Genomic DNA, 23,501 nt, shown 5'->3' with positions numbered 1-23,501 from the left:
AGAAATGGTGGCTGATGTCTGGTTCAAGCGGCAGCATTTTCATTTATTGAATTATTTTATTTTGTTCCCTAATAAAGAATGGCTGGACCATTATAAAAGCTCTTATAATACATCTTGTGTCACCCCCTTTATCCTCACAAACTGTAACCTCTTGTGAGCAGGACCCTTAGGCCCCATGCACACGACCGTCGAGGGGACGTATGTACGGCCACAAGCTTGCGGCCATACATAACCCCCCCCCCCCATAGACGGTAGTGGGCGCACAAAGTGATATGGTGCCACATGTACCGCTATGTACATGGGGAAAAGATTGGACAAGTCCTATCTTTCCCTGTGTTAGGGCACCGTGCATCGCTATGGAGAGGGGAGGGGTCACCACTTCTCTTCACCATCGTGGCAAACGTTTGCCAGCCCAGATACAGCCCGTTGGGAATACGTTCATGTGAATGTAGCCTTACTCCTATTGTTCCATATGACTGTTTGGAATGTCTTATTTTATTTGTATATGTCCCTTATGATTTGTAAAGCATTATGGAATATGATGGTGCTAAATAAATAAAGATGATTATTATTAGCGCAACGCTGTTACCTCAGGAAGTGGATCCAGTGCAAATAGCAGCTGGAAGCAGAGGACACAGGATCAGGAAATAAACTGGGCAGGAACAGTTCAAGATCAGGGTAAGGAGTAAGCAAGCAGTGGTAAACAGTGCAGGATCAGAGATCAGTAATTATCCATAGTACACTAGTAATGCTAAGAACCTTTGCCCAGGCCCTAAATAAGAGATCGTGCTAGGTAGTATGGCCCTGCTGAGCACAGGTAAACTGTGGACACTAGTTGGTATGGGTGCTGTCCTTTTAAGACCAAAAGAGTTTGCACAACATCTATGGGAACAGGAGGAGTGGGGATCCACACTACACAAAAGAGGTGGAGGTGAAACTAGGGAGCCATACAGACCAGGGAGAGAAGCTGGAGCAGTGAGGATTGGGCTAGGGCCATCCATGGGGGATGGCAGTATTATGACTGCACAGGCATGGGCAGGAGTGGCTGGCCCCTCACTTCTCCATTAGACTTCTGCAGATGGAAGCTCAATAAAGAGTGGTCATTTTCAATAGGAGCTAAAGGTGGGGGATGTAAAGAATGGAGGGATATTATAAGTAAGGGCTCACTGCTCCGGAAGGAAACAAGTTCATTGTCCAAGAGATGCGTGTGCCTTGGTCCAAAATATACATATAAACCCAAGAACAAAAGCAAAAGATCAGATCCCCCAAAGAAAGTAATCTTCATTAAAAGGAAAAATAATTATTATGTAATAAACAGTCAGTAGCCATTAGTATACATTTTTAATTCCCTCATTATGTCTGTTGCGAGTATCTAAACAATGTGTGAGGGCTAAAAATCACTAAAATTCGAGACAGTGGAATATAAGGAGGTAAAATAATAGTTCTTCCATTCTCCCAGTGTCAGTACCTGACCAGCAAACGCGCAACCACAACCAGACTTGGCGCTAGCTGTCAGACTGGGTAAGTGGTGGCGAACTCACCCTGCGACGTCCCTGCGGGCTAAGGCCCTGCCTAAAGCAGATAAACCGCCCTTATAAGGGCGAACCCACTATCAGGAACCTAACTGACGTTCCCTGAGCGACCCTACAACATGACAGGGGAAACTTACTTCGTCTGGCAGCTGCTGGATGGTGGAGCGGACAGGTAACGGAAATATAGGTATAGACCAGTGTTCACACTGGCTCACAGAAACCAACACAAGACTGAACAGGTAACTGGAATACAGGAATAGACCAGTGTTCACACAGAATACAAACACAGGACTGAGACAGGGACAAAACAACAGATAGACAGGTCTTCAGGCAGATAATCACAGGTCAGATCCAGATACAGGTACAGGCGGGATATACACAAGTCAGGTCAGGATCAAGCAGATATATACAGGTCAGGTACAGATACAGGCAGACAAAAGGAGACAGGTAAAACTGAACTAGATACACAGGGAAGACAAGACTCAAAATAACCAGCAAGGTCTAATGGGTATAGGCAGGTATCTAAGCCCGATCCCAGACACGCCTCCAGCAGAACACTGGGGGAAACTGTCCATCAGGCTAGTAACCCTTGCTGGGCAGGACAGAAATGCAAGGAGCAGGGTGTGGCTCAGTTAATCCAAACACAAGAATAAGCCACCGTTCACACACAAATAAACGCCATGTATTCCGCCAACTGCGGATAGAGCGACGTTCAGGCATGGACGTTACACCCAGCTATTCAAATCGTTAAAATTAAGTTGACTTGACATGCATGGAGTGGACTCACAGGTAAAATTTGCTCAATACACCAGCCTCTAACTACCACAATGCCTCTGCACCAATATGACGTATGGACTCCACCATATTGGTGCCCCTGTTGACATCAGAGGCGGGAGCTGAACCGATTGTCATGATAGCTCGGAGTCTGTTAAACACTCCCTTAGTCTCTCTTACAGTCTGTCTACAATTTTATTGCATTATATTGGAGAAGCAAGGATTTAAGTACCAAGCAAGAAAATCAAGTTTTTTTTTACCAATTTACCATATTTAGTACTTCCTACTACATGGCACAAAATATTAGTGCCTCCATGAAGTGCAATTTGTCCTGCAGATAACAATCCCTTATATGGACCTGTAGATGAAAATATTAAAAAGATACGGCTTTTAAAAGAAGTGGACAGAAACAGAAAAACCTGGTCCTGAAGGGTTTAAAATGCTTTGCACGATATACATAAAGGATCTTAGACACATTTTATGACAAGTACTAAAAAGGGGCATGGCTTTGTGAAAATGGGGCAAGATTTCAGAGAAAGCCGTCTACAGCCAGCGGTACATGACAGTGGTTGGCCTGTAAATCATGGATTGGCTGCTGACTATATTTTGAGGACTACCCACATCAGCGAGGATGGTACTCCATACATCGTAGTGATGTAAGATGCGAGTAGTTCATCATTTCCCAATACATAGCAGCGACAGAGTGTAATCATGATTACAGAAGGGATTTCTTGCATCATATATCACTATGATGCACAGTCCCTGGCTCTGTGGTTGGTCCATGTAATCCGGCCAGGGTACAATCTGTGAGTAATCACAGTTGTGTGTTGCCGGGCCTAGTTGTGTGACCAAATTATCCCTTATTTTAGCCACTGTGATATAACTTGAGCTAAATTATAACCAACATTTTTACAAAAATTTAAAAGCATACAAAGTTTAACATAAAATTAACAATTTATTAAAAATTTTAGGCTTTAATCTTTTCTTTCCAGGTTATAAAATATATTTAATCTCTTATGAAGTAAATATTTAATATGAACCATAATACACCATGCATAACGTGTTCCTTTAATGTAAATATACACATTGGGTATGGAAAGTATTCAGATCCCTTTATATTTTTCGCTCTCTTTCATTGCAGCCAATTGGTAAGATCAAAAGTGTTCTTTTGGCTTATTAATGTACATTCCGCATTCCACCTTGACAGAAAAAAACAAAAATGTAGATATTTTGCTAATAAGATATCGCATGGTCATAAGTATTCAGACAGATTTATTGAAAAGTGGCCAACCCCTTTAAATGGAAGAAGTTTGGTACGACCACCACTCTTCCTCGAACTGGCTGTCCAGCCAAACTAAGCAATTGTGGGAGAAGAGCCTTAGTGCGAGAGTTAAAGAAGAACCCCAAAATCACTGTGGCTGAGCTCCAGAGGTGCAGTAGGGAGATACGAGAACGTTCTACAAAGTCAACCATCACTGAAGCCCTCCACCAGTGAGGGCTTTATGGCAGAGTGTGCCCACGGAAGCCTCTCCTTAATGCAAGACATGAAAGCCCCCATACAGTTTGCAAAACAAAATCAGACTATGACCAGACTGAGAAATAAAATCCTATAAACACACTGATAAAATAACAAAGCAGTGTCTTCAAAACAACTCTGTGACCATTCTCGACTGTCCCAGCCAGAACCCGGACCTAAACCCAATTGAGCATCTCTACAGAGACTTGAAAATGGCTTCCACCAACATTCATCATCCAATTGGAGAGAACTGGAGAGGATCTGCAAATAAGAATGGCAGAGGATTCCAGTGTAAAACATGTTGCATTATCCCCAAGAAGACTCATGGATCTAGTAGCTCAAAACCTACTTGTACTAAGCAAAGGGTCTGAATTCTTTTGACCATGTGATATTTCAGTTGTTCTTGTTTAATAAATTAGCAAAAATATTTACATTCCTGTTTTTTTCTGTCAAGATGGGGAGCAGAGTGTACATTAATGAACACAAAAATATTGATCTTACCAATTGGCTGCAATGAAACAAAGAGTGAAAAATTTCCGTACCCACGGTAGGTAAAATGAAGTACTCTCTGTTTAGAAAAGCAGCAATGCTTTGAGGAAAGATCTAAATTTGAACATGTTGCAGCACAACATCGCCTTCAATTTCCAGGGTGTCTATTTGTTGGAAATGTGGTACACGGTGATTGTAGTTGCACACATGGTTTCCGTTCACATTCACTCTAAAATGTTGGTGTTCGCAAACAATTTCAATCTGTGGAAAAATGGAAATTTCAGATGTAGATCAAAGAATAGTGAAGTTCTACAACACTTACCGAATACTATTACAACTATTACTATCATTTTAGTCATTGGAGGAATTTGGTAATACCGGAATTTTGAATGCCCACCCTAAAGGTAATATTTTAGCAGGTTCACCCAGCAAAACAGTGTTATAGAGTAGCTTTGGAGGTCTGAGGAGTCATACCTTAATGTATGTTGTCAGTAGGACTGTAAAAAAATGAAGTTTTAAAGCTCCTGTAAGGGTTTTGAGGGTGGCATTTCTGGAAGAGCTATGTGCACTGAGCTGCTCCACACCCTTCTCTAAATCTTTCAGATTCTTACGGGTGGTCTGTAAATCCTGTGTCAATGACCGACCAGTGTCAAGGCGGACTCTGCATCATAGTGATATACAACTCACAGAGTTCCTGCCCTCCTTGGAATAGCAGAACTGAAATGTTATCATTTTACAGTTTGGCACCGTCGTCTGCAGGTTGGTCTGTTACACAGTACACTACACAGTCTGACCATAATCATCTGAGACTGCCCTTTAGTGGGTTCCTGGTTTGATAGTATAGCTAACATTTAAAATGGTGGAATGCGACTGTGGGGCAGATTAATGCAGAGAACAAAAAAAAAAAAAAAAAAAAACTACGGTACGGGGGGGGGGGGGGGGGGACACGTTAGTGTGAATACAGACTAAGTGTTCCAAAAGCACATTTTAGTGAATAATGAATAAACAATGAAAAGGTTATTTGAATCAAATTCCTCTATTGCTCACTGGTCACCGTCCACACTAAACCAAAAAAAAAAAAAAAAAAAACCTCCCATGTTTAAATAAAAACATATTGAAAATGTGCTCATATATACGATTTTCAAAAGAAGCTTTTTTTTCTCAAAATCTATTAACCCTTCCGGGCATTACGGATTTTAGTTGGTAAATTCAAACATTTGAAAATAGAAATATATTTTGTGCTTTGTAAAAAAAAAAATATATATTGGTAAATTATAAAATCTACTCAATAAAGATCTGTTAACTCTCCTGAAAGTTTGATGAGTTTAATGAGAGGTTCATCTGATATCATAGTTCTACAGGGAATATCAGTATTTATCAAAACGACAGATCAGCATAGCATACAGATTCACAGGGCTAGATTATAATAAAATCAGATATTGCATGTGTTGCACATATGACCATTTCTGAATACACTTACCACAAAGCTATGTCCGGGAGCAAAACACATCCCACCACTAGGCATTTGCCGCTCCTCTTTTCCCCAACTATTATTCAGGTGACTATTGCGGACTATAGTGTTCTCATCAAATCTTGGATTAAAATGAAAGGCAATTTCTCCACCAAATCTCAAGTTGATATGAAATCTGTGATTAGGTTTAAAAAAAATTATGTGAAATCCATGTAATTTAATACATTTTCTTTTTCAAGGAGCTCAGGTTTCCTCTACAGTAGATGAACACTAAATGTCCTGCTTCTTTTTGAACATACAGGCATGTAAAGTGTTGAGGGTTACACTGGAGATCTATTATATGTACACAAACAATAGCAATTCTTTTAGCCCATGTACTTGGCATTAGCCTGTGTAATAGCAGCAGTGATAAACACATTATTTTGCCAATTGCTCTTTTCAGCCTTATGCTTGGGCTGTGTAAAGCTGCCTTATGGAACACAGATTTACTTTGCACTTTGTGCGAGCTCATGCTTTCGATTTGTGAACGGTTTCCAATACAGGCGGTCCCCTACTTAAGGACACCCGACTTACAGACAACCCATAGTTACAGACGGACCCTTCTGCCCACTGTGACCTCTGGTGAAGCTGTCTGGATGCTTTACTATAGTCCCAGACTGCAATGATCAGCTGTAAGGTGTCTGTAATTAAGCTTTATTGATAATTCTTGGTCCAGTTACACCAAAAATTTTGAAACTCCAATTGTCACTGGGGCAAAAGAAAAAAAATTGTCTAGAACTTCCATTATAAAATATACAGTTTCGACTTACATACAAATTCAACTTAAGAACAAACCTCCAGACCCTATCTTGTATGTAACCCGGGGACTGCCTGTATTGACATGTATTGGCAGAGTCACAAGTTAGCAGCTGCATGTTCAATAACCCCCTTCCCCAACTTATGATGTTTTTCTTGTCTAGTTAGGCAGCTGATTTGGCTAGTTGAAAGGCATGCATGCTCTGCTGGGGATCCTGTGAAGAAAAAATAAAATTCAGTTTTCCAGGATGGGATAAGAAAAACTTTGCTCTTAGAGTAAGTCCCAGAAAATCCAGCACAGCATGTATGGCCTATAAGTCTTTGTACGCCTTTAGGGTGACATCCAAAGGAGAAATCAGCAAATGAGAAATTCCTTTCCTAACCACCATAGAAAGAGATTTAAGAAAATTTTAAAAACTCTCATTAAGGTTTGCAATTGCAGGCTCCAAGCAACAGAACTGAGAGTCACTGGCGTCTGAGGTCCATGCACCTACCAATTACAATAGAAAAAGTATGCCCACAGGCATGAAACAATGGCCACTGGTAGTACACAGCCAAAAAAACAACTTAGATGTTTAGGTAACTTAAACTGCATTTTCATGGCAACAGGTTACATTTGAAAAGTGTGCGTTATATGAAAATTAATGGTTAGAGGCTGTATCACATCAGGGCTATTGTAGCCACAGGAAAACAATTACCTCTTTGGGTGGTGTGCTCCAGCAGCTCCTCTGATGACAATCACCTTAGAAGGAAACAGGCCTCCAAAGATGTTGGTTTTGTATGGAATTGTCTGCATGGATGGTAAATTAGGCAATGGTAAGCTCAGGAGGTTATAGTCCTCCCACACAGTAACAACAGCGCATTACCCTGTTTACATGGGATGACTTATGCAGCAGTGGATGACTGCACAGTATATTCCCTTACTGGGGAATGAAGAATTATATAAAAAACCTGAAGCCACAAAAACAATACATATACATACTGTACACACACAGATGCATTATTCATTTTTGGAGTTCATACAATATTGAATTCTGATGTTGAATTCTAAATATCCAAATGGCATGAACTTCAAAAATGACCTTACGGTACTTATATTTACCAATTTGATGTTGCATAATTTACAGTTAATATATATTTATAGTATTCTATAGTTTATGGTTACTATAGCTACTAGTTTCTTCCTTGATCAATGGAAGTGAAGTATGCACTTTTTTTTAATTAGACAGGTGTATTCGCTGTGATTTTATCATACCATGAGTCAGGCTTAGATACTAGCCTTCTCGTAGGTATACTGTTCACACCAACATTGTATGGTGTTGTTCTCTTTTAATATAGAAGACTAGTAAAGAAGATTGGATTTTATCCTGGATTTATACTTGCCCCTTACCTGCTGGTATACAGAGGTTCAGTGGGGACTTCACACAGACAGCAAGCACCTGCTAAGGCCCTATATAGGCAGCAGTTGAAGGGTGTGACGGATGCACGCTGTTGACCTGACGTTAGTAAGGACCATGGTAAATATTAGTTATTTTTCATTTTAATACCACCAGACAACCACTTTGAGGTGGTATTATGGGCACGAAGGTGCAGTTTGTGGAAGCATAATATATGTTAACCCCTTAACTCTGAGGCCCTCTTGATTTTTGTGTTTTCATTTTTCACTCGCCAAATTCAAAAATCTATAACTTTTTTATTTTTCCAGAGCTGTATTGGGATAGCTTGCTTTGTTCATAACAAATTGCTCTTGGCAGTGATGGTATTTAAAATTTCATGCCGTGTAAAAATATTTCCTTTATTCTTTGGGTCAGTATGATCACAGAGATACAAAATTTATATAGACTTTATTGTGTTTTAATACATTTTTTTAAAAATTAAACCTTCGGTACAAAAAAATGTATTTGTTTCAACATCATCTAGTGCTAATAACTTTTTCATACTTTGGAGTGTGGAGCTGTGTGGCATGTAATTTTTTGCTGGATGAGCTGACGTTTTTTTTGCTACCATTTTGGAGACTTTACAACTTTTTAAACACTTTATATAAAAATTTTTATATGTTGCATAAATGTGAAAAAGTGGCAATTCAGTCTTTTGGGCGCTATTTTCCATTACAAGGTTTAATGCTGAGAAAAAATCTTATAATATTTTGATAGATCGGACATTTTGGCATGCGGCCATACCTAACATGTTTATGATTGTTACTGTTTATTTAGTGTCTGTTTTTCAGACACCCTAGGGTACTTTAACCCTGGGTTGGTGATTGATCTCACCATATACTGCAATACTACATATGGAAGTATATTGGTATTTATTACAATGTGCCAGTGGTCATTGTAATTGATGCTGTTAAAGTACACAACCTCGGGTCTTACAAAGACTCGAGGCTGTCGTGGGAAAAGATCTTCGCTCAGCAATAACATCATGGAGAGCGACATTCTCTGCCAAACATTCCCCCTCTATACACCTGTAGCAGACGTACAGATACGTCGGTAAGGGGTTAGTAATGAAAAACCTATTTTATTACTTTTTATTAAAGCATTATTACAATTAGGGTTCACATACCGTAATTAAACAGGGTTTCCCATGAAGATAGGGTCTAACTTGCCGATCAGCACTGAGACCCCCGCAGATGGTGAAAACGAGGGGTCTGTAGGACTCGATGTTCCTCAGGCTAATGGAACAGACAGCCACATATGACTGTTCTTCTCCATTAATCTCTCATTAATCAGTGTTCTGCAATTTCCGTCAGCTCCATAAAGATTAATGGAGCAGAACGGTCATGCGCGGCCATCTGCTCCATTACTCTCATAGAGCGACGATGGGGGTCGGTCGGAACCCTTGTTCTTGCAATCTGCGGGGGTCTCAGCACTGAGACCCACACTGATCAGCAAGTTAGGCCCTATCCCGGGGATAGGGCCTAACTTTGCTTTGTGGGATAACCCCTTTAACCGTGTGATCTAGTCTACACTATTTTGCATGTTACTAGTATTTTTAATTGGGTTCTCAATATAGCTGTAACGCCTGTGCCTAAACGTTGCACTATCCGCAGTTGGCAGAATAGGTGGCGTTATTTTGTGTGTGAACTGTGGCTTGGATTAACTGAACCACACCCTGCTCCTTGCATTTCTGCCCTGCCTTGCAAGGGTTACTAGCCTGATTGACAATTCCTCCAGTGTGCTGCTAGAGGTGTGTCTGGGAACTGCCTTATATACCTGCCTACTCCCATCAGACCTTGCTGGTCAATCTTGCTGTGTTCACTAGCTTCTCTTGCATTCTCTAGTTCTGATTTCTTGCCTGTTTCTCGACTTCTTTATTTGGATTGTGATTTGGTTATTGTTATTTCCCGCTGTTGCTGACTCGAATTGTATACCTTGGCTTTTTGTGTTTGTTTTTCTGTATTATTACGTGTTCATACCTTACCCAGGGAGGGAACGTCGCCCAGTTATTGGCCTCCGTTTAGGGGGGACCCAATAAGTAGGTAGGGACAGATTGGGGTCTCAGTGTCAGGGCTCACTGTCCTTGTTCGTGTCCTCCCACATGTGCATTATATGTATAGAGGTGATAGCCTATTAATAATAGTAATAATAAATAAGTCACAGAGCAGCACTACATTGTATACTTACATAATTTGCTGGTGGAAACTGCCCAGGATTAAATTGGGCAGGCTGTAAAGAAAAAAAAAACATCTGTAAATTTACTAAAATAAAGTTTAGTTTTTCTTAAAAAAGAACGAGTTAAAAATATGTTAAAGAATATTACATACATCCCTCACTGTTAATAAAGATAACGCAATTTTGCCATTAGCTCTCTTGTTTATAGGAAAATATATTCATTACTCGAGGCTTACATGACATCCAGCACTGGGAGGAAACTGTTGTGGTGGGAATCCAGGCTGTGGTGGGAATCCAGGCTGTGGTGGATATGCTGGCTGAAAGGAATGAGGAAAGAAAAAAAAAAAATAACTTATGATATGCAGAGCTGAACATATGAACAATTATCCTGCAGTATGCAAGCTATTGACAGTCACTGAACAAAAAAAGGAATGAATGAAACATCATGCCAAGACTAGACTGCATCTTAATTAGATTTGTGTAAAGTGTAACTACAAAGTTATGATGATTTTACCAAATTCTCCACCTTCTTGACTTTATACAACCAGCTTACATCTCACTTCAAAGTTGATTTTCTGGATGATGCCACCCCACTGGGTCATGAAAGAAACAACCTGGAAGGTGTTCAACTGCTTGGCAACATATTGGTAGTGGCTTATTAGGTCAATTTCTAATGCCAGATTCACTTTAAGGACTGCAAAGTATCAGAGTTTTCATATCAGTATTGAAAAACTTTTTGGGGGATACAAGTATATTTTTATGGCATATGTATAGCCCTGAACACTTTGGTCCTTTTTGTGTCAGAGTGAAGTTAATTGGGTACAGCTGCAGTTTAACTTTGCCACATGCAGGGCATATCATTAAGTCCATGCAGTTTCTGCACATGACACTATAACATAACACATCTGCCAGTTACATGTACCAATCTTTTCCCGTAGTAATTTCTTTAAATTCTGTTGTTCAGCACTGAACAACACAGATCACAAATGTATTGTATGTTAACATTAAGTTACAAGGATGAAACACATGGCCTACGCCAGCCATTTATAAAAGTGTAGTAACATTTTTTGAAGCTGTATTATTCAGAGTTAAACGGATTGCCTTTGTGTTGCTTAAAGGAAATCTACCACCAGAATCAAAGATTATACTTTTTTTTCCTCCTTATACAATTAAAAAAAAAAAAAAAAAAAAAAAAATATTATGCAAATTAGCCTTGGGGGCTCTGGGAGCACCATGAGAGCCCTGTCAATTTTTTTGCACCTCCGTGCAGGCTTACTGGCTGCCTCCTCCCTCCCATCCCCAGCCAGAGAGCTAGTGACTTGGTAATTCCGAGATGGAGTCTCAGTGCTGTGTTTAACAGATGGAAGCCATAATCAAAGCACTAGCATCTATATACTTCAATCGGACCACAGCTGTAATTCCAGTTTACGGACGCTACACAGACCGAAGAGCTAATTGCTTACAGCTGTGTGCTCTGTATTGTGCCAGGCTACAATAACAGATTGGTGAATTGGACAAGCATCTGGTCAGATATTACTGGCCGGTCTAAGCAATCAATCCAAATTCCTGAATAATTCTTTAAAACTTTCTTAATACTGAATCTTACATTTTGCATTTGCGCAGAAGGAAATTGTGGTTGGGGGAATCCACCCTACAAAAGAAAAATGTACTGATAATTCATGCAACAAAAATGTACCTAAAACATTTAAATACTCTGAGTATATTACATACAATTGGGTCTTCATTCTGTGTGATGATAAAATGCACTGTATTGTACATTGTAATTTTTAAAAAAATTCCTTTCATACAAATTACTTTGGAACCGCAGTATCCCATTTTTCATGTATTACTAGAGTTTGGAATAAATTGCAATGGTAGGTATTGGCACGGGAGATCTGTGTAATCATACCTGTGTGTGATTTTAGCAGCAGCAGGACTGTGTGAAATTATTGATCAAGACTGATTATCAAGACTGAAGCTACTGTAAATGCTCTGGTTGTGTCTTTCAGACTGTAAAGCTTTCTGCTCTTCTCACTGAGAAGCTCCACAGCCCCTTCCCTCTGCTAGGAGTAAGAGCTAACCTAAAAAGCTTAGGCGAAACTTGCGTAGAGGTGAGACAGCAGGCAACGGACAACTCAACCTCACAAAAGAAAGTGACAGGTCTAGCTCCCCATCTACATTTAGCTGCTTCCCTTTATGCTACATACACTGACTGAGATACAATACATAGAAACAAGGGCCCCTTTTTTCACTCTAGACAAAATGGTTTGAGGTGCAATAGGATTGTGATACTCAGTGCTATATAAATACATACTTTATTAACTGACCACAGGAAACTAGTTTTGTACTGGCTGGTCTGCCCTGCTTTTTTATTAGATATAGTTTTATTGCACATTTTTCACATTTTTACAACACAGAACATACAAACCTGCTTTTTTTTTTTTACTCTTGACAGAACTCCAATCTTTTATATTTTTAACCGTTGTGTGTCCATGTACAGTTGTGCTCCAAAGTTTACATATCCCTGCAGAATCTTGGCCTTTTTTTCAATTTTTTAAATTGAATGTTTAGTTTTTTTAACATTTGGATGGTTTTGGTAGTCATTGTGATTTAAAAAGAGATAACACACTACTTGGACAATAAATGGCTTTGCCAAACCACAACCATAAGTGGAAAAGTGTATCATTCATATTCTCTGAAAAAAGCCAAAGAAAAACAAAATACTGCAAGGGTATGTAAACTGTTGAGCACAAGTGAAAATATTTCTTATGAAATAAAGATGATGTATTGTTTTCTATAAAATAGTAGTTGTGGTATTTGGCTCACCTTTTTTTAATAGGTTAGCGTGCGGTTGATTTTGAGCTGTTTCCACTGTGCATGTAAGTGGGTGATAATTTGGTCTAACTAGGAATAAGAGCTTTAGAAGGATTGCGGTTGGATACTATAGCAATCTTAGCAGGGAAGGAGGGCTGTGAGCCCAGAGCCCTTGCAAGAGCTGCAAAAAACTAATTGAAAAGTTCACTTTTCACAGTCCTATTGCTATTCAAACCACTTAAAAGTAAAGACTTACGGTTCTCCAGGACTGATATAACAGTTTTGCATGGTCTGACGGATTACAAGCTAACCGTTGCTTAAGTGAAAGAACCTTTTTAGCTAAGAGAACAATTATTTCCTGTTTCTGTCATGTAAAAGTGGTGCAGCTTCCTCTAATATGAACTTCCTCTAACGAAAGCATTCAGACTCATGAGAAACAGTTAAACAGAAATGGTGAGGAATGTAACTTACTCCTTGTCCTTGTATCTCAACACTTGAAAGGCTCACACAGCCATTTACAGTTAAGGTGTTGACTCGGTGCACAGGAATTCTGTGACAGTACTCCAAAAAGTGATGTCTATTCACAGAAACCTAGAAGAATAGCAGCATTTTAGTTAGAGAAACCTGTTACCTGTGGACATAAAATAGTATATGTTACTTAAAGAGGTTGTCCAGGATTTGCATGTTGCAGCAGCACCATGTTCATGTCTACATGCTTGTTTAGGGTTTTAACTAGAAAGTTAACTATTCACACTACTCTGCAAGTAATATCCCATTCAGGCAACAGTATTCTGATCAGTATTTATAAGACAGTACCTGGAGTTACCATGTTCTATGTTTAGTGCATGAGAAAAAAAAATTACAAGACCTTTACAAATTCAGCTCTATGTAATTGGTGGAATAATAAAACACTCTTTTCGTGATGTTAGGGACTCCCTTATCTACAAGTTATCCATTAATAAAATAGTAAAATTTGTACACCCCCCTTCCTTTAGGTTCTACAATAATGTTAACAGATACATATTTCTCAAAAAAAAGCAATGAATAATGAAACATAAAACCATAAATGTACATATTTTTACATAACATAAACCTACTTTGTAGTCGTGGTGTGTAACTAGAATCCGAATTTCAAAGGGCTGCCCCCTATGAAATGGTAGCTCGCGCTTGTGTTCTTCCTTCCCCCATTTTTTATGCTCTTTAGTATTGCTTACAACCAGCCCTCCATCGTAACGTGGATTAAAGTGGAAGGCAATATCATCATTTTCACTATGACCACACTGAAAATTCACAGCAAACCTTAAAAAAAATACAGTATAAGCAAATGCTTTAAAACTAGAAATCACATTTTCTAAGTAAATATATTTCTATAAGTACTATTTTAGCAAAATATCTTTTAATTGAAAAATAGAAGTACAGACACACCATATAACAGAAGAAAGTGACCAGAGCTGTTGATTTATGATAATAAATACAGCCAGCCCCCAAGTAGTATACAGCCAGCCTCCTGCAAAAAAAAAAAAAACCAAAAAAAACGTAATACTCACTCGTTGGTGCGGGTCCCGATCTTCAGTGCGAGGCTCCCGATCTTCCGCGCGGGTCCCGGCAGCTCTTCTCTCGCCGGCAGGGTGGCGTCCATTCGATCTGCCGACGCGCGCATACTATGATGCGGTGGTGTCGCGGCTGATAACGTCATCAGCCGCGACACCGCCGCATCATAGTGTGCGCCCGGACGCGACTCTGCCGGCGAGAAAAGAAAGAAGAGTGAAGAGGAGCCGTCGGGACCCGTGCCAAAAATCGGGAGCCTCGCGCTGAAGATCGGGACCCGCGCCAACGATCTGGACACCGGAGGGTGAGTATTAAGTTTTTTATTTTTTAATTGACTCGTGTATAAGCCGAGGTGAGTTTTTTCAGCACATTTTTTGTGCTGAAAAACTCGGCTTATACACGAGTGTATACGGTAATAACATTGCCAGAGATATCAGTCCCATATAGAAAGTCCAGTTATGCATCACTGTTGAATGCCAGTCATGGGACCTTTTTTTGCTGGAATGTGGAGTGTAATGTCCAACTAGAAAGCTCTTGGGACAACATATTTGTGTGATTTTGTCAAACCAACACAAATGGACATAATGATCCCAAACACACAGCTATGGAAATCCAAATGGCTAAACTACAATCCAGCCAAGTAAAAAATTGTCAACACTCATTGAAAGAGCCCACAGAACCTTCAAGGGAGTAATGCATGCGACTACTTTCTCTGCCTTCAAAGAGCACTAACAAAGGCTTCAATACATTTCATTCATTATTACACATAATTAAAATTGAAGGGTGGCCACTTTTCAATAAATCTATCCTATTAGACATATCTCTGCATGTATATACACACACACACACACACACACACACACACACACACAACTTTCGGTTTCTGACTCCTTCAGTCTGTCCTAGTGGCCTCACCCACTGTGCCTCTTTCTCTCACAGTCCATCTCACTGACAGAGGGAGAGGGGATGAAGGGGGGACAGGAGGAGTCATCATCTGCTGCAGGTCCCCCCTATTTATCAGTGCATAGACATATAACAAATATCCACAGAAAGTTTATAGACAGCACTAAAGGAAGCATCAGGGATGATGAATCACTTGATGAACACTTAGGAATTATTATTAAAGGACACCTGTCATCAGGTCTGTGTCACTATTTCTGTCACCACCACTTGTTGGAGCAGCTCACAAGGATCCCATCCCAGCCTTTATCTAGTTAATTCATACATTAATCATTATAAAATCATCTATTCTTTATTATGTAAATGAGGCTTGTCACATGGTCAGGGGCAGTAATTTCACCCCTATTACCACTCCCCTCCCCTCCCCCTGCTCCTGTCTGTGTGTAATGTATAGTAAAGCATTGCTAGTGTATCTTCTGACATGCTGCATCCTCCTAATACACAGAGACACAGACATCAGCTACACAAGTACCTGACATGTTCTGCTATATACATGGCTGCCTGGAGCTGTTGTATCTTTCACATACACATGCACACACAGGCTGCAGGAGGCGTGGCCACCAGCAAGCACATGGAGCAGCCCTTACATGGAGCAGCTGTCAGTCAAGCACTGGAGGTGTGGCTGTACCTCCCACTCATGAATAAGCTGGACAGCTTGAATATGCTAATGACTCATTGGACATTTCACAGGTCATTTGCATATAGCTTTAGGACCTTATTGCTAAGGTTTACAGGCATGTAGAGGGACAATGAAGTGATACAGGCAATACTTTCTAATGGCAGCTTATGGAAATATATTTAGTTTAGGGGGGTTATTTTGCATTACGGGTTCTCTTTAAGGCAGTAAAGGCACAAGGGCAATTTATGTGAAGAGGCCAACCTCTTTAAGGGACAATTGTGGTCTGATTTCTTAGACAGTGTGGATTAGTTATTACTGATATTTGCTTAGAATTTCATGTAAAAAGTTCCATCGTGCAATGTTTAATACTTATTTCACATGGTGTGCGTATATGTAGATTCCAAATACTAATGCAACAACATGAACCAAATTATTGCCCATGTAAAAAGATTTAATTTTAACACTAGTCTACTTCCCTTTGTTTACACTGCTTGTGGAAGTGTATTTCTTGGTGCCACCATTTTCGTAGAGAAGAGAGTGACTAGCCTGGAAACACTATCTGGGATAGAAAAGTTACTGTCAACTGAATGTTATAAAACAATTACAAACCTGTCACCTGAAGGTAGGACAGTGCCACTGACAATAACCAAGGTGCCATCATGGATGCCACTGTGAAATTGGGTGCTGAAAGGCACAGGCTGAAAATACAAGATCACAATTATAAGACATCATTGAAGTTTAATGTAATATACATGGCACTTTATGAGCCAAAATGACAAGAGGTTCCAAAGAGTAGATAACGTAGATCAAAATCAGAAAACAGTGCACAATTTCCTGAATGTCAAGGTCATTGCATAGTCCTGTGTGTATAGATCCTAACATACATAAAATAGCAGTATTTTAAGCTTATAAATTGTATATATCATAAAGCACAGAATAAAATGTAAATAAGCTGAATGAAAAAAGATCAAAATTAGATAACACTTATTGGTTATCTTGCACCTGGTGTGCCATTCCAAAGTGACTGAAACCCTCCGGCAGAAGGTTGTCCAGATGAAGGTCAAGAGGATGATCCTATCAGCCATAGCAACAGAAGTTGCTGGTACCAAGTTTATGATTTCTAGAATATTGCACCTTTACAACATCACAAACTCATTTGCGTCCCCCAGAAAGGCTGGTTGCCCTCCAAAGACAAATGAAAGAGAGGACAGGATAATGTGGAGAATCTTCATGAGTAGTTGTTTCAACACTGCAACTAGAAGTGCTTGCCAGTTAATCATTGTTGAACAGTGTAAGGATCTGTTTTGTCATAAAGTATTAAAGTATTTCAATGTTTAATAGTATTTGGACAACTGAAAGAATCAAAAGGCCAGACCCACTTTTCTGAAGAGTGAGAAGAAGAGGTCCACAGTTCATTTTGGTGATGAAAGCAAGTTTAGTTTATTTAGCCTTTAATGGTTAACATTCAGGCACATTAACTAAGGGCAGTGCACCCGTTTTCTGTTGGACTTTGCATGTTCTTTCTAGTGCAAACTGCTTGCACAGATATTTAAGAAGTGTCTGCGCCACATTTGTGACGCACACAAACCTAGTCTAGTCTTCATTCAATGCAAATTTCTGCACTGAATGGGGTGTTCTGGTGCTCAACCGACCGTACACCAGATTTAACATGCAAAATCTGACAGAATCGTGTTGCACGCCCTATGCTAAAGGTGCACCAAAAAAAGTGTTGCACCTTATGTTTGCCGACAGACTGGGGAAAAACTGAACCCAAAATATGTAAAGAAGTCAGTGAAAGGTGGCAGAAGAGGTATGATGGTTGAGGGAATGTTTTCTGCAGCAGGATCTGGACCTCTCATGAGTGAACACAAGTGACTATCAGAACCATCTTTAACAATCTTCAACAATGGGGCAGATTTACTTACCCGGTGCGATTCATTAAGATCGTGCGTCCGAGTTCACCTGCTTCTTCCTGGTGCATGTGATTGCTTGATCTTGCGACACAAAACCTTTTTTAAATTCCACGGTTTGTCCGAATCCGTCCGGTTGTCCGACGGCCACGGCCCCCGATTTCTGTCGCGTGCAAGCTGGCGCCGATGCGCCAAAATCCGATCGTGTGCTCCAAAATCCCGGGGCAATTCGGCGCAAAACGGAAATATTAGGGAAACCTGACAAAAGTGCGGCGTTCAGACCCTTAGTAAATGAGCCCCAATATGTGGATCCTTCCATGCTTTTATATCTCTGCCAGTAATTTTCATGCAGAACAATGCCCCCTATCTCAGAGCAAAACAGGTAAAGCAGTTCCTTGAAATAAAAAAACATTGGAACAATAAAATGACCAGCGTTGAGTTCGGATCTAAACATAATAGAAAACCTCTGAAAAATTCTTGATGACAAAGTTGGCCAAGAAACCCACAACAGTCACATAACTGGGGAAGAGACTGGAAGAGCAGTGTGAGAAACTAGTCCTGCGGTGGCAGATGTATTTAAAGGGAACCGGTCATCATAAATTGGCCTTTAAGATATTACCAATATGTTGTCAACCAGCTGAACAACTTCTTGATTATGTTTCTTACATGGCCCAGCTTGGTGGCATCATCAAGTAAATCAACTTTGAAGTCAGGTGTTAACTGGTTGTACAAAGTCAAGGACGCAGAGAGTTTATCACTGAAGTCAAGCCTTTAAAAACCTCCTCCCCTGTTACTGATATCATGCTCCGGAAATCAGAAGATCTGGTCAATGATTTCCCTGAACGCAGGACCATCAATTACAGTGAAGGGGGCATTCTGAAGCAGAAAAAGCTTGACGTCAGGGTTAAGCTCTGCCTCCTTGACTTCATAAAACCAATTTACACCTCATTTCAAAGTTGATTTTCTGGATGATGCTACCACACCACGCATTGAAAAACATGTTCTGGAAGCTGCTCAGCTGCTTGATAATATACTGGTAGTGGTTTATTTGGCCAATTTCTGATGACAGGTTTGCTTTAAGTCATTCAAAGCAAGGGCCTGTACTTCCTACTGATCGTGATTGTTGTAACCTTCAGTTATTATTATCTTTCTCTGTGCTACGATCATTGCTGTTCTAATTATGGTCAAAATGTTTTTTTTGCAAAATAAAGTTTTTTATGTTGATATTAACCAAACACTGCATCCAGGTAATGTAAAATAAACTATTATAAACTACTAAAATGACTCAGAATACTGACAAAGGCATTTTTAAAATCAGTATAGAGTAGGCTATTGTAACCTGTCACCCATGGCCGGTTCTAGACAAAGTGGGGCCCTGGGCAAAACAAAAAGTGGGGCCCCAAAATAAAACTATTTTATGACCAGTCAGTCAGCAAGAGGCTCCCTTTGGTATGGTAAAACAATCTGTAATATGGGAGAATTTTATAGGAGATAGATGATAGGGAGATTGATGGGCAGCAAGGTGCCTCAGTGGTTAGCACTACAGCTTTGCAGTGCTGGTCAACATCTGCAAAGAGTTTGTGCTCTCTGTGCTTGCATGGGTTTCCTCTGGGTCCTACGATTTCCTCCCAGACTCCAAAAAATTACTGGTAGGCTGAATAGATTGTGAGCCCCATGGGGCCAGACGATGCATTTGGCAATTAACATTAAAAATTTCCTCTAAAATATTAAAAAATCCAGAATACTTAATATAAAGAAAATATACTTTCCCAAAACAGTAATATTTAAGGAGATCATACAGACCCCACACCAATATATTCACCAAAATATGCAGCAAAAAGAACCTTAAATCTACAGGGGACACCCAACAATTTTTGCTGAAAATTGCACTGATCGTCACACAGATCTATCATTGTATGTCCCTTACACAATGGTAACCCAAATAAATATAAATATATATATCCATAAACAAAGCTAATGAGATAACGAAAGTCACTTTTAGATGTGCGCCAATGTATTAGCCACACAATAACAGAACCCTCCGCGCTTCATAAGAATTTGAGCGAGAACATAGGTGTAAATAATGGAGGATGGTGTGAAATTAAACTTTATTCCAGAACATGTGCGTGTTTTTGGTGTTACATATAGCTTTATGGACATATTCTCGGTCGCGGTTGTTAATATATAACAGCAACATTAGGCAAAGAGGAATGAATGTTCATTGTATCAGTCAATTTTCGAGAAAAAAAAATCTATCATGAAATAAAAGGCAATGCGAGAGAAAGTGTGTTCTTAGATAGATCTGCATAGAGAAGGGTTAAACATGAATATTAGTTGATATTATCCCTTCTCAAAATGTAGCAACATATTAAGTGAATATTTCCATTATCTGTGAGGTGCAGCAGCTCCTGTGTGCAGCAAATTCTCACTGTAGCTGCCGTCTAAGAATCTGGAGGAGGGGGGGACACTTCAGAGGGCTGTATCTCTGGCTCTCTGACACTTCCTTTTTTCTGTGAAAGAATAGTCTCCTCCTCTTTTATATGAATCGAAATTTGTGTTTCTAATTGTCAGGAAAACTGAGCTATTAACTGTTAAACTGCCATCGGGAGTGATTTTTATATATAAAAATGGCACCTGATATTCTCACTTTAAACCTGAATATCTTTGGATCCATAGCACCTAGAAACAAAATTCAAAATTCATTTGAAAGAAGAGATTCTACCCTTTCAGGGGGCCCTGGGCAATTGCCCACTTTGCCTACCCATAGCGCTGGCCCTGCTGTCACCAGTGAAAAATGACATTCCTAGTGACAGGTGGTTTAGAGAATTGGGGAGAAATGCGATTGCAATGCAGATTGTCCCCCCAAACATAGTGTGGGCAAAGCATGGGAGCCATAGGCATTATCTCAAAGCTCCTGCAGGGCCATCACTGCTATAATTTCATCTGACAATGTTATTAGGACTTAGTTTATTTGTATGTGTAGCCCATGAAATGTAAAGCACTGTGGAATATGATGGCACTATATAAGTAACGATTTCATATCATTATTATTGTGACTCAATCTAACCGGGTCACAGTATGCACAGGTAATCGGCCTGTATTGACCGGTATGATACAGGTATGATCAGGCCATAAGCAGAACTAATGAGGAGGCCCCATGCGCCCACAACCTGTGTAAAACCAGCAACAAGTGTCCCTCAGGCATACAGGATGGTTGCTATACATTATTATAAGCGTGTATGGGAGGGGGGAGGATTTAAAATATTGTATATGCAGAATAGTGTATTGTAAACATGACCTGTTCTTATTTAGAACAATTCCTTGAAGCTTCTCCATATATATTCTACACCAACGTCTAATTAATGCCAAGTGCTGGGAATGGGGAAGTACCAAATAACAGCAAGGAACAAAAAAAAAGTCCCACATTCACGTGACCTTAATCAGAAGCACATTGTGCATAACTGCAGTCGCTCCGCTATCACTACTTGAACCCAGTAGTACTGTAAACCGCTATCAGACTCCAGAACAATGCATGCAACTTTACAAAGGGAGAGGTACGGACTCAGCACTAACACTAAAGTACCCTGCTGCTCTCATCCAGTCAGGGCGCAGTTATTACTCACAGGATTGTAGATGGGTCCCTGGAACATGGTGCCTAGTACTGCGGAGGGATATCTGCCGAGCGGATGAGATGCTGCGAGCAGAGAATGAGGAGAATGCAATTTATTAACGGGCTCTAGCAGAAACCGCCCAGGGCTCCGCCTAGTGGGCAGACCAGGAAGTTATTTCATTGCAGCTCACACAAAGCTAGTGGTCACAAGACAAGACCACGGGAAGTATTTCCCAAGTCACCTCATGACTTTTTACCTTTCTGCTTAGTCAGTCACTTCTTTGTTAGTTTCTTATTCACACAATGAATATGTTTTTTCTTAATATAGAAATTATTATTTAATAAATGTTACACTTAGCTGCAATAATGTGAAAACAGAAAGATTCAAGTGCTAAGGTGAACTTTAATTCATGTCAGTATTCAAACTGCTGAATGTGGAATTCACACCTCAAAAACCTATAAAAGCATTTACAGGGTCGGCTCCAGGTTCAGGAGGTCCCTGGGCGACAGAGCCTGAGTGGACCCCTGTGCAGTGAACTCGCATGGCGGCATTTAAAATCAAGAAACTTCTGTTCCCTAAATTATTCTCTAGTTTATCATCCCAAACAGCCCCCTCATGGGTATTTTATATACAGTCCCCTCATGGATATTTTATATAAAGCCCCCCTCACCCCCTATGGATTCATTAGATACAGCCCACTTTACTCCCATGGATTTCTTATGTACATCCTTATGTGGGCCCCCCAGCAGCTCTGGGTCCCGGCACTAGCCCAGGTATGCCCAGTGCAGGCGCCGGCCCTGACCATTTATACTGGTGCTTTATTTCTGCAATAAAATACATAGACGCTTATTTACTAAGGGTCAGCAGTCGCAATGTCGTCAGTTATTCCTTCGTTTTCGGGATTTGCGCAGCTATTACAGATATTTAACTGGGGATTGTGTCACACGCAATCGGATTGTATTGCGGCTGCGTTGGCTTTCATGCGTCGGAAATATGGGGGGGGGAGAAGGACTGAGTGCAGGATTTAACGGGATATGAACGTCTGACACAAAAACCCATGATGCTGTAAATAATTGAATATAACAAAACTCAATGTCATTAGTTACAAAATGGAGCTTAAATAGTTTGATTTTATGATTCACAAAATGTTATGGCCTCTCTAAAGTAGGTGATGTTATAACCAAGATGGCCTCCACAAGAAACGACAGGTCCCTTGATCCTTTAGTTCTCAGTAATTCCCCCTCCCTCTTATTTTTTGCCCCCAGTGATCATGTAACAGACTGTCCTTCTCTGTTACCGTAACTGCCATCATGCCACATCACTAAAACAACGCCATACAGGATGCACAACAGCCAAACATGAAGTGAAGATCACATGACCTGCCCGGGAGGCCCAGGACATGTGATGTGAACATGTGACTAGTGGCCATCTTCTGTCCTGTGTCTTATTAACGGACTGATTAAAGGGCCAGCAGCATTTTAATTCTCTATAACAGTCTATGTCACCAGCATTTTTCTGCTAAGGGGAGCAAAATTTTACATAACAACTAATTACATATTAGCTTATATTTTACTGACTCATTTGTCGATGAATTATGCTTATTCTTGGAATACCCCTTTAATTTTCAAATTGTGTTGCAAGATCAAGCACCTACATGCACCGGGAAGATGAAGGTGAACTCCGGCGGACCTGAGCGGGGAAGCAACACATGCAGGATATTGGGTGCACAATCTTAGTGAATCGTGGCACAGTGCATTACGGTCAGACAATGCACTTTTGGTGAACTCAAGGGACGGGTAATTTTGAATGACAAAACAGGAAGTCACAGAGACAGTAAGTTCAAGCCTAGAG

General features: G+C 40.2%; 1 protein-coding gene across 1 annotated transcript; it reads right to left on the bottom strand.

Moving 5' to 3' along the window:
- Nucleotides 1-3,241: 3,241 nt before the first annotated feature.
- Nucleotides 3,242-21,817, bottom strand: LGALS9 (galectin 9). The gene is made up of 10 exons (XM_072136118.1): nt 21,663-21,817; nt 16,739-16,827; nt 14,100-14,301; nt 13,474-13,593; nt 11,795-11,839; nt 10,425-10,505; nt 10,201-10,242; nt 7,276-7,367; nt 5,792-5,957; nt 3,242-4,572 (listed from the first exon to the last, which is right to left on the bottom strand). The coding sequence occupies exons 1-10, from the start codon at nt 21,687-21,689 to the stop codon at nt 4,426-4,428; spliced, it is 1,011 nt and encodes a 336-aa protein (XP_071992219.1). The 5' UTR covers nt 21,690-21,817; the 3' UTR covers nt 3,242-4,425.
- Between the last annotated feature and the right edge of the window lie 1,684 nt (nt 21,818-23,501).

Source organism: Engystomops pustulosus, chromosome 2 (genome assembly GCF_040894005.1).
Source record: "Engystomops pustulosus chromosome 2, aEngPut4.maternal, whole genome shotgun sequence".
In the NCBI taxonomy this organism is placed as follows: domain Eukaryota; kingdom Metazoa; phylum Chordata; class Amphibia; order Anura; family Leptodactylidae; genus Engystomops; species Engystomops pustulosus.
This window is presented reverse-complemented; position numbering and strand designations above follow the sequence as displayed.